We start from the raw sequence: 12,493 nt of genomic DNA, 5'->3' as shown, positions 1-12,493 counted from the left end.
GCCAAGCCGTTTCTACATCTCTGCCGGTAAAATAAAACTGTGCTCTGTGGGTCTTGTGATAATGAGTTTTCTACAAGTAATGATCCAGTAATAACAGATACTTCTTCTGGTATTTGTCCATGTAGCAATCTTTCTTCATAATGAGGGAGACAATCAGACTTGAATTGAATCTGTGCAATTTGCAGTTCTGACCTACTGACCTGACACTAAATAGCAAGTGTCTCTTATCAGTTCTTAGTCCTTCCTCTTTAAAGATTTTATATCTTGTATATTATATATAAGATATATATGTGTATGTGTACACACCCGTATGCTTCTAAGTCAGAAAAATAAAGATGGAGGGAAGGGGAGGGAAGACAAGACCCACCCACTACCCCACAACACAGAGAAAGTTCTAGCAGGGCAGCAGCACACTGAGCAGGAGCAGTGTGTGATTTTTTAAGTTAGTATACTAACAAGTTGTCTAAACCAAGAGAACCCTTTGGATCAACTAATTTAGTCATAAACTAAAAATATATATATTTCATGGAGTTATCTTTTTTAAGATCTTACTTAGAAATCCAAAATATAAAGGAGGAGGGGCCAAGATGACAGAACAGTATGGAAGACTTTTTTGCATCTCACATCCACGAAATGCAGCCAGATCAACACTAAACCATCCTGCACACCTAGAAAACTGATTTGAGGATGAACACAACAATCTGCACAACCTGAACCACAGAACTCAGCGGGTACGCGGCACGGAGAGTGAACTGGGGAAGCGAGAAGCCACTGCGGGCAGAGAGCTGTTTTTGCTCGCAGAGGACAGGGGTGGGGAGACGAGTACAGGAAAAGCCCCTTTCCCCCCTCCCCCACCAGAAGCAGCTGGAGAGAAAGTGGAAACAGCCACAGGGACTGAACCAAAAACGGAGAAAGGAGAAGGCTTAAATTCCATTAGGACTCTATAAACATGGGGAGCACAGAGTCTGAAACAGTTTGTTACTGTTTGTAACAGTCTGTTACTGTGGGAAGGGCGAATCCCCACAAGTAGAGAGCGGCATGGGGAGAGGCGGCTCCCCAGCTTCCGAGGACACTGGAAGAGGGTGTGCGGCTGCCCCACGGCCAAAGGTGGCAGCCGACCCCAGGGAACAAGCACACTCACTGGTGCTGGAACAGCACGTTACGGGTGAAGCCTGGTGCCAGGTGTGTGTTGTGATTTTCCATAATCCCTGAAACGCTGCTGCTACAGGATTGCGGGAACTTTTCCTGGGGTGCGCTGGCACCCAGCTGCAGTCTCTGGGCATTGGCAGCAGCAAAGTCCCGCGAATGTTCCTGGATGCGGCCAGCACCTGGCCATTACTCAGTGAGACGCTTTCCCGGAAGATCTGAGCAGTCAAAGCCACAGCCTCCCAGAAATAAGGGGTCGGGAAAAACAGCTGCATCCGGGGAAAAACAGCTGCATCCGAGGTAAAACTCAGGAGGGAGGTGCCGCCTGGCAACCTGACGGCTTGGTCACAGACAATATAAAAGCGGGAACTAGACAGAAGCCGGAGACAAAGGGCGGGTGCACGATTGCTGATTGGGGAGAACAGCATTCCGATACTAGAGGCTGAGCAGCTGGGTGACGCCATGCTCACTCCTCCCGCGCATGCGCATACGCACCTACAAGCGGGACAACAATCCACCCCAGTAAGCTAAGCAGCGCCATCTGGTGTAAGCAGCGCCATCTGGTGGAGAACGGAACCGTTACACTAAGCCCCGCCCAAATGGGCCAACCTCACTCTTCAGGAATGCCACAAAGTGTCTTCTGCCTACTTAGTTTAGACACTATAAAGTGCTTCATCGTTTGACTTCTAGGGGAAGACTATGTAACTTCAACTGTATTTCAGTCTGTTAGCTGGTCCATTATTTTATTTTTCTCCCTCTTTTTCTTGAATACAGAAAGAAAAACACTGTTTTTATTTTCAATTTTTATTAAAAATATTTTTTCTTTAATTTTTTCTATGTGTTTTACATTTTGTAAACTTTTCAAATTCTATTTTATTTCCATCATTTCATTTTATTCTATTTCATTGTATTTATTTTTTTAAATTTTCAAGCATTTTGCTCCCTCACCACCTTTTCTCTAATCTGTCAAGTTCCTTTCAACAACCAGACCAAAATACACCAAGAATTTAGCATCGTTTGTTTGATTTTTTTGTGTGTGTTGTTTTTAATTTTATAATTTTAATATCTTTCCTTAATAATTTGTTTTCTACCTTCAAAATGGTGAAATGAAGGCATTCACCCCAGAAGAAAGAGCAGGAAGAAACAATAGCCAGGGACTTAATCAACACAGACACAAGCAAGATGTCTGAATCAGAATTTAGAATCACGATAATAAGAATACAAGCTGGGGTTGAAAATAGATTACAGTCCCTTTCTGCAGAGATAAAAGAAGTAAAATCTAGTCAGGATGAAACAAAAAATGCTATAACTGATCTGCAATCTTGAATGGATGCCATGGCGGCAAGGATGGATGAGGCAGAGCTTCAAATCAGCGATATAGAGGACAAACTTACGGAGAATAATGAAGCAGAAAAAAAGAGGGAGACTAAGGCAAAAGAGCATGATTTAAGAATTAGAGAAATCAGTGACTCATTAAAAAGGAACAACAGGAGAATCATAGGGGTCCCAGAAGATGAAGAAAGAGAATAAAGGGTAGAAGGGTTATATGAGTAAATCATAGCTGAAAACTTTTCCTAACCTGGGGAAAGACACAGACATCAAAATCCAGGAAGCACAGAGGACTCCCATTAGATTCAACAGAAACATCCATCAACAAGGCATATCATAGTCAAATTCACAAAATACTCAGGCAAAGAAAGAATCACAGAAGCAGCAAGGGAAAAAGCAAAGTCCTTAACCTACAAGGGACGGCAGATCGGGTTTGCAGCAGACCTATCCACAGAAACTTGGCAGGCCAGAAAGGAGTGGCAGGACAAATTCAATGTGCAGAATTGGAAAAATATATTCTTCATCTGGCAAGGCTGGCATTCATAATAGAAGGAAAGATAAAAGGTTCCCCAGACAAACAAAATGAAAGGAATTCATAACCACTAAACCAGCCCTGCAAGAAATTTTAAGGGGGACTCTTTGAGGGGAGAAAAGATGAAAAAAAAAAAAAAAAAAAAAAGACCAAAAGCAACAAGGACTGGAAAGGACAAGAGAACACCACCAGAAACAGCATGCTGGTATCTTCTGTTCTGCTGAACAAAGGCCAGTGCCTGAAAGGGTACAAGATCCATCTATATGCTGTTTATAAGAAATCCACCTTAGACATAAAAACACCTTAATATTGAAAGTAAGGGGATAGAGAACCATCTATCATGCTAATGGTGAGCAAAAGAAAGCTGGAGTAGTCATTCTTTTATCAGACGATCTAGATTTTAAAATAAAGACTAACAAGATATAAAGAAGGGCATTATATCATAATTAAGAGGTCTATCCACCAAGAAGATCTAACAATTGTAAACATTTATGCTCCAAATATGGGAGAGCACCCAAATATATAGATTAATCAATCATAAACATAAAGAAACATTGATATTAATACCATAATAATAGGGGACCTCAACAGCCCACTTACACCAATGGACAGATCATCTAATCAGAAAATCAACAAGGAACCAATGGCTTTGAATGACACACTGGACCAGATGGACTTAACAGATATATTCAGAACATTTCATCCTAAAGCAGCAGAATACACACTCTTCTCCAGTGCACATGATCATTCTCCAGAATAGATCACATACTGGGTCACAAATCAGCCCTCAATAAGTACAAGAAGATTGAGATCATACCATGCCTATTTTCAGACCACAATGCTATGAAACTCGAAATCAAACACAAGAAAATATGTGAAAAGATAGCAAATACTTGGAGACTAAAGACTATCCTACTAAAGAATGAATGGGCTAACCAAGAAATTAAAGAGGAAATTAAAAAGTACATGGAAGCCAATGAAAATGATAACACCACAGCCTAACACCTCTCGGACATAGCAATGGTGGCCATAAGAGGGAAGTATTTAACAATCCAGGCCTTCCCAAAGAAGCAAGAAAGGTCTCAGATACACAACCTAACCTTACACCTTAAAGAGCCAGGAAAGGAACAGCAAATAAAACCCCAAACCAACAGAAGACATGACATAATAAAGATTAGAGAAGAAATCAATGCTATCAAAACCAATAAAAACAGTAGAACAGATTAATGAAAACAGAAGCTGGTCCTTTGAAAGAATTAGCAAAATTGATAAACCACTAGCCAGTTTAATCAAAAAGAAAAAGGAAAGGACCCAAATAAATAAAATCAAGAATGAAAGAGGAGAGAGCACAACCAGCACAGCAGAAATACAAAGAATAATGAGAGGCTATTATGAGCAATTATGCGCCAATAAAATGGGCAATCGGGAAGAAATGGACACATTCCTAGAAACATATAAACTACCAAAACTGAAACAGGAAGAAATAGAAAATTTGAACAGACCCATATCCAGTAAAGAAATTGAATTAGTAATCAAAAATCTCCCAAAAAACAAGAGTCCAAGGCCAGATGGCTTTCCAGGGGAATTCTACCAAACATTTAAGGAAGAGTTAATAGCTATTCTCTTGAAGCTGTTCTAAAGAATAGAAACGGAGGAAAACATCTAAACTCTTTCTATGAAGCCAGCATTACCTTGATTACAAAACCAGACAAGGACCCCACTAAAAAAGATAACAATAGACCAACTTCCCTGATGAACATGGATGCAAAATTCCTCAACAAGATATTAGCTAACTGGATCCAACAATAGTTCTAAAAAATTATTCACCACGACCAAGCAGGATTTATACCTGGGATGCAGGGCTGGTTCAATATCCACAAAAAATCCATATGATTCATCACATCAATAAAAGAAAGGATGAGAACCACATGATCCTCCCAACAGATGCAGAGAAAGCATTTGACAAAATACAGCATCTTTCTTGATAAAAACCCTCAAGAAAGGAGGGATAGAAGGATCATATCTCAAGATCATAAAAGCCATATATGAAAGAACCAAACCTAATATCATCCTCACTGGGGAAAAATTGAAAGCTTTCCCCCTAAGGTCAGGAACAAGACAGGGATGTCCACTCTTGCCACTATTATTCAACATAGTATTGGAATTCTTAGCCTCAGCAATTAGACAAGACAAAGAAATAAAATGTATCCAAATTGGCCAGGAGGTCAAACTTTCACTCCTCCCACATGACATAATACTCTGTATGGAAAACCCAAAAGATTCCACCAAAAAACTGCTAGAACTGATCCATGAATTCAGCAAAGTCGCAGGATATAAAATCAATGCACAGAAATTTGTTGTATTGCTATACACAATTAAGCAACAGAAAGAGAAATCAAGGAATCGATCTCATTTACAATTGCACCTAAAACCATAAAATACCTAGGAATAAATCTAACCAAAGAGGTGAAAAATCTATACACTGAAAACTATAGAAAGTTTATGAAAGAAATTGAAGAAGACACAAAAAAATGGAAAAATATTCCATGTTCCTGGATAGGAAGAACAAATATTGTTAAAATGTCAATACTACCCAAAGTAATCTATATATTCAATGCAGTCCCTATCAAAACAATGCCAGCATTCTTCACAGAGCAGAACAAACAATTCTAAAATTTGTATGGAACCAGTAAAGACCATGAATAGCCAAAGCAATCTTGAAAAAGAAAACCGAACCTGGAAGTATCACAATCCCAGACTTCAAGCTGTATTACAACGCTATAATCATCAAGACAGTATGGTACTGGCACAAAAACAGACACTCAAATCAATGAAACAGAATAGAGAACCCAGAAATGGACCCACAAATGTATGGCCAACTAATCTTTGACAAAACAGGAAAGAATATCTAATGGAATAAAGACAGGCTCTTCAGCAAATGGTGCCGGGAAAATTGGACAGCGACATGCAGAAAAATGAACTGGACCACTTTCTTACACTATACAGAAAAATAAACTCAAAATGGATGAAAGGCCTAAACATAAGACAGGAAGCCATCAAAATCCCAGAGGAGAAAACAGGCAAAAACCTCTTTGACCTCAGCTGCAGCAACTTCTTACTCAACACATCTCTGGGGGAAAGGGAAACAAAAGCAAAAATCAACTATTGGAACCTCATCAAAATAAAAAGCTTCCACACAGCGAAGGAAACAATCAGCAAAACTAAAAGGCACCAACAGAATGGGAGAATATATTTGCAAACAGCATTTCAGATAAAGGGTTAGTATCCAAAATCTATAAAGAACTTATCAAACTCAACACCCAAAATACAAATAATCCAATGAAGAAATGGGTAAAAGACATGAATAGACACTTCTCCAAAGAAGACATCCACATGGCCAACCAACACATGAAAAAATGCTCAACATCAGTCATCATCAGGGAAATACAAATCAAAACCACAATGAGATACACCTCACACTGGTCACAACGGCTAACATTAACAACTCAGGCAACAATAGATGTTGATGAGGGTGCAGAGAAAGAGGATCTCTTTTGCACTGCTAGTGGGGATGCAAACTGGTGCAGCCACTCTGGAAAACAGTATGGAGTTTCCTCAAAAAATTAAAAATAGAACTACCCTACGACCCAGCAATTGCACTACTAGGTACTTACCCAAGGGATATAGGTGTGCTTTTTCAAAGGGACACATGCACCCCAATGTTTATAGCAGCACTATGGACAATAGCCAAAGTATGGAAAGAGCCCAAATGTCCATTGATGGATGAATGGATAAAGAAGGTACGGTGTATATATACAATGGAGTATTGCTTGGCAATCAAAAGAATGAAATCTTGCTATTTGTAACCAAGTGGATGGAACTAGAGGGTATTATGCTAAGCAAAATTAGTCAGAGAAAGACAAATATCATATGACTTCACTCATATGATACAAAACAGATGAACATAAGGGAAGGGAAGCAAAAATAATATAAAAACAGTGAGGGGAACAAAACATAAGAGACTCTAAAATATGAAGAACAGACGGGGTTACCAGAAGATTTGTAGGAGGCGGGATGGGCTAAATAGATGAGGGGCATTAAGGAATCTACTCCTAAAATCATTGTTGCACTATATGCTAACTTGGATGTAAATTTTTAAAAAATTTAAAAAGAAATTTTAGAAAAGAAATCCAAAACAAAGGAGACAACAAGCAGAGCCACCTGGTTAAATTGCAGATGAACAGGAGAGAAAGGACCATGTCATAGCCCCACGTGCTCTGCCACCCTCACCTGTGGGCCACCTCTGTGAAACTTCAGAGCTCCAAGGACATAAATGAGAACAATCTATGAGGGCCAACTTCTTCATTTTATGCCCAAGGCAACTCTCAAGACCCAGGGATACGTGGGGTGGGCACTCATTTTTCTGATTCCTGGGCCAGTGCTCTCTGCTGAGCCCAAGTCTCCATCCCTTCTTCCCCCACACGTCTCATAACAATATGCCCTGCAACACCACATGCCTGTCCCATAGTCATTAAAATGAATAACTCCCACTCTGAGCTGAAACAGACGTGCACATTGACCTTGCACTCCACAAATGCTGCTCTGCCCGTATCATACATATCCCAGTCCTGTCTAGTCCTGACTATATACCATACTCCGTGCCCAATCTTAACCAACGGATTTTTAAAAACCTTTCAAATTGGGGCACATGGGTGGCTCAGTTGGTTAGGCATCTGACTTCAGCTCAGGTCATGATTTAGCAGTTCGGGATTCAAGCCCTGCCTTAGGCTCTGTGCTGGCAGCTCGGAGCCTGGAGCCTGCTTTGGATCCTGTGTCTCCTTCTCTCTATGCCCCTCCCTACCACCTCTCAAAAATAAATAAACATTTTAAAAATTAAAAATAAACTTTCAAATTGAGGTGGCAGCTGCAGACTTGTTCAGTTAACAATCCGGTTAACCATCTATCGATGGGTTTTAACTCTGGCTGCAAAGTAGAATTAATTGGCTTAGAAAAAGAAAGATCTGTGCCCAAGCCCCATTCCCACAGGTTTTGATTTGATTCTTTCAGGGGAAACGCATGTATGGTAGGTAGAGATTCTCCTCAGATACTTCTATATGCAGCCAGGATTGCAAATCACTGAGCTATTTGAATTAGTAGACTAATTCTACCAAAGGTTTTACTTGGAAGATATTTTCAAAGAAATCACCGTATTAAGTAATGGGCGTATGGATGGCGTCCTCATATCTAAATATGCTACTATTAGCAATGATTCAATGTATCTCTAACAAATATGATAGCTACTTCATATACTGCACATCTAAAGATAAGCCCTGAATTTCTCTAAAAAGGAAAGCTTCACTGACCTCTATGTTCACTTCCAGATTTACAATGTCCATTATACCATGAGTATCAATGGGAAATTACAAGACGGGTCAATGGAAATAGATGCTGGAAACAACCTGGAGACCTTTAAAATGGGAAGTGGAGCTGAAGAAGCAATTGAAGTTAATGATTTCCAGAATGTAAGTATATTTCATGCATTTAGAGAGGTAAACCATTTAGGAAGACTTTCCTAATCCTGGGAAAAGCATCTCTCACACACATCCCAATGTAACCGTTCTTTATGGCAGTCATGGTGCCACTAACCCACATGCATTACGCAGCGTATTCTCTCTGAGAAAGGCCCACTCTTTGTCCTTTACATTTTCAGAATGAAAAACACAACACCTTGGCACTGAAAAGAACAAGTTCTTGAAACTATATAAGGTCTTGGCAAAAGGACTTGAAAGAGCTATTTCGTTCCAAGCAGCTTTCTGTAACACAGTGAATAAAAGACTCAGAGTTTCCTAGAATGTTGCAAAGTCTGAAATGTGAACTTAGAGACAAGAGGGAAACTGTAATGACTTATCAATCTTATCAACAACAGGTTGCCCAGTTCTTCAGATTTCCAGAATTTAATCCAGAAAATTAACATGGAGAGATTCCCCTATTATAATCCTATGTTTTCTGACTGTGGCCAATTACAGATAAAACACTCGAGTCTCCTTTGAAAGAAGCAAACACTAAAGTTCAATGCAGAAGCAATTTGAGCCATAACGCTTTGCGCCTGTGCAACACAGTATCGCTCCGGGCCCTCATTCCTGGCGGCCCACGTAAATATCTTATCCTCTTCCTGTTCTAAAGTGAGGAAGAGGCATCACTGTTTGTGTTGTCCTGTTAAATCTGTAGATGGAGTAGGTGAGACTACATAATGAAAAAAGGCAGTTGAAAATAATGACTCTTCTGATAGTTTATTGGCCTACGCACATCTCATGACCCACCTTGTGCCGATTGATGAGAAAAACTAGAGACGCTTTTCATTTGAAAGAAAGAACTCCCTTTGCTGATGCCAGAATGCATTTCACAAGTCCTGCTGAATACCAAACAGATGCTAACCTTAGAACTCCCGTGCTGTTAGGTATTGCTGAGGACAGGGACTGGCTCTGCCTGGGGGAGGGGGTGGGGCGGGCTCTGCAGCCCCGTTTGTGACCTGTGTGCTTCGTTTAATCAGAGTTTGGCAAATGGCTCTGGTCAGTGCACAAAGATAATTTCTCTGGACCTATTAAAGGCTTTTACTGCTGGACCCAGGACAAGGTAGAAGCATTTTTTTCTTTGTACTGCTCAGTGTAAAATGATAAAATGTGATTTCCACACACACATCATTCAATCCAGAACAAAACTGAATACCTATGATGTGCCACAGTATCATGATATGCACAGGTAGCTTCACAGATGAATAAGAAAAGATCCATCTCTCTCAAAGGGGCATGAATCAGGAGTATACTTTTAAAATATTTTAATCCCAGGCCTATATTTCTGTTTTATAATCCTTTGGTTCTATTAATGGTATTGATTGTGTTTTGTTCTCATAAGCCAACACGGCCACAAATATTTTATAAACTGATCAATTCTCTTTGATAGCTTCCACATTTCTCTAAGTCAGAACTGGTGAGTAGGACATTTTTTTGATGGATAGAACCTGTTATGGGTTTAAACAAGCCTGGACTTTTGAAAACACATGAATCAGCCACTATGGTACTGGCACTATTACTTTCTCCTATACTTTAAACCATCAGTCAAACTCAAGAGGTGTTTATTTTTCAGGGCCTACTGTGTGCGTGGGACAGAAGTAAGCATAAGGGATGCAAAGATGACTGACACTTGCTCCCTCCCTCCAGGACCTCACAGTCCCGGCCAGAGGGGAGGGGAGCAGACATTCTGCACAGAAGTGACTTCGGGTCAGCCTGGAAAACAAGCTGCCACAGAGCTATATAAATGCAGCGCTGTGGGACTCAGCAGGGAGCAGTTGCTGGCACTGAGGGCACTGCAGCAGGTTTTACAGAGGTTGTGACAGTTGAATCATGTCTCGAAGAATGATTAGGATTTCAACCAGCAGAGAAGTAGAGACTCAGAGAGGAATACTGAATACAAATGCACAGGCCTGCCCTTGGGTTCTAAGTAGCCCAACGTGGCAGAATGGTGGGGAAAGGGAGTAGAGGCGGGGGCCGGATGAGAAAAGGCTCTGAACCGTAAGGGAACAGTCTCCCCTGCCAACTGACGACCCCACCAAATTTTAGTAGAGCCAATAGGAAGAAAACCCTCCAGAGAGGGAATAGTATTGAGCTATGGACTCCAGCTCCATAGAGTGGAAGAAACTCATTCAGGCACTTGTTAAAGAAGGGAAGGAGGACCATATTCAAGGAAGGCTACTACAGTGCAGTTGTATAGTAGGGGAGAGAGATTGCGTCCAACTCTGAATACAGTAAGGAAAAGTCGGGATTTATAGCCAAGGAGTAGGGCGGGGATATCGGTGGATAGAAAATTACTAAGACATGCAGTAGTTCTTTACTAAACCGAACCAACAGGATTTTTCTGAAGCTAAGCCAGGGTGATCAGATATCAAGGCAGATACTTGCTAAAACTGGAATAAACTGGCCAAGAAGAGCCCACAGTCAGGACCAAGTCAAAAAGAGGACTCAAAGGAGCCTGACTAGAGTTGGGTCAATAAGGTCTTTGTCAGTACCCCAAGGAATACAAAAAGGGGTGTGTTCAGAATGTATGAGTTATGTTCTAGAAAGTTTTACCCTCAAAAGCATCGATGCTATTGGTTTAAGCCAACCCTCTCAGACCTAATGACTCATTTATATAATAATAACCCTGGTGAGAAATTAAGATAGAATAAACTGATAGGCATATACAAGTGTTCACTACAGTTTCTTTTAACTTTGTGTCTATTTGAAAGTTTTAATTTAAAAAGCTAGAGAAAAATAAAGTAGCATAACCTATCTCACAGATAGGTAGGTTAGTGATTTCAAAAATTGATATAACCCTTCCTCAAAAACTTAAAAATACTGGGTGTTTACCCCAAGACTATGAAAACACTAATTCGAGAAGATACATGCACCTCTATGTTCATTGCAGCGTTATTTACAATAACCAAGATATGGAAATAACCCAAGTGCCCATCACTAGATGAATAAAGAAGATGTGGCATAGATAGGTAGATGGATAGACAGACAGATTATATAGATATATAGATATAAAGTGGAATGTTACTCAGGCATAAAAAGGATAACATCTTGCTATTTTCTATAACATAGGTGGACCTAGAGGGTATTATGCTAAGTGAAATAAGCCAGACAGAGAAAGACAAATACCATAGGATGTCACTTACATATAGAATCTAAAAAACAAATGAATAAACAAAAAGTAAAAAACAAAAAGCAGAATCAGAGCTATAACTACAAAGAACAAACTGATGGTTTCCAAAGGGAAGAGGAAAGAGGGGGTGGGCAAAATGGGTGAAGGACAGTGGGAGATTCAGGCTCCCAGTTATGGCATGAATGAGTCACGGGGATGAAAGGCACAGCATAGGGAATATAGGCAGTGGTATCATAATAGGTTGTATGGTGACAGATGGTAGCTATGCTTGTTGAATCGCTATGTTGTACACCTGAAACTAACGTCACATTGTGTGTCAACCATACTCAAAAGAAGTTTAAAAAATCAATATGGCTCCCAACTAAAACATAAAAGAAAAATAAAACCAAAGTAATTTATAATCTAACTTGGACTTCAGTATGTTAATGCTCAGCCTGATGTACTCAAAAACATCCTGAAGTCACATGTTTGCTCCGATAGGTGAATTGCTGTCAATGCTACAGCCTAAAATGCAGACTGACATAAGTGCGTGTGGGCAGATTTAACATCAGGCTATTTTCTCAAACAGTGAGCAAAACTACCATTTTCTCTCCATGTTCATAGTAATTGCATTCCTAAGAATGTCATCATGGTACACTGGTACCATGGTCACAATGGTACACAATGTCACAATGGTACACTGAAACTATGCCCAAAGTCACTTTGTCTTTATATGTAAAAGGGTGTTTGAGTCTAGGCATAGATACTTACAGTCAGGTTTCTCAGCCAGACCCTGGGGCAGTAAGG

The 12,493-nt window shown here is 40.2% G+C and overlaps 1 protein-coding gene across 2 annotated transcripts in view; it reads left to right on the top strand.

Moving 5' to 3' along the window:
* The window catches only part of CNMD (chondromodulin), a 34,142-nt gene that overhangs the window by 4,888 nt on the left and 16,761 nt on the right, over positions 1–12,493 (top strand). For both annotated transcript variants that reach the window (XM_077765684.1, XM_077765685.1), the window contains exon 3: positions 8,389–8,529. In XM_077765684.1, coding sequence (XP_077621810.1) covers positions 8,389–8,529 — 141 coding nt within the window. The remainder of the gene's footprint in view (positions 1–8,388; positions 8,530–12,493) is intronic.

The sequence above is a fragment of the Crocuta crocuta genome, unplaced genomic scaffold (assembly GCF_008692635.1).
Source record: "Crocuta crocuta isolate KB4526 unplaced genomic scaffold, BGI_CrCroc_1.0 scaffold75, whole genome shotgun sequence".
Lineage (NCBI taxonomy): Eukaryota > Metazoa > Chordata > Mammalia > Carnivora > Hyaenidae > Crocuta > Crocuta crocuta.
This window is presented reverse-complemented; position numbering and strand designations above follow the sequence as displayed.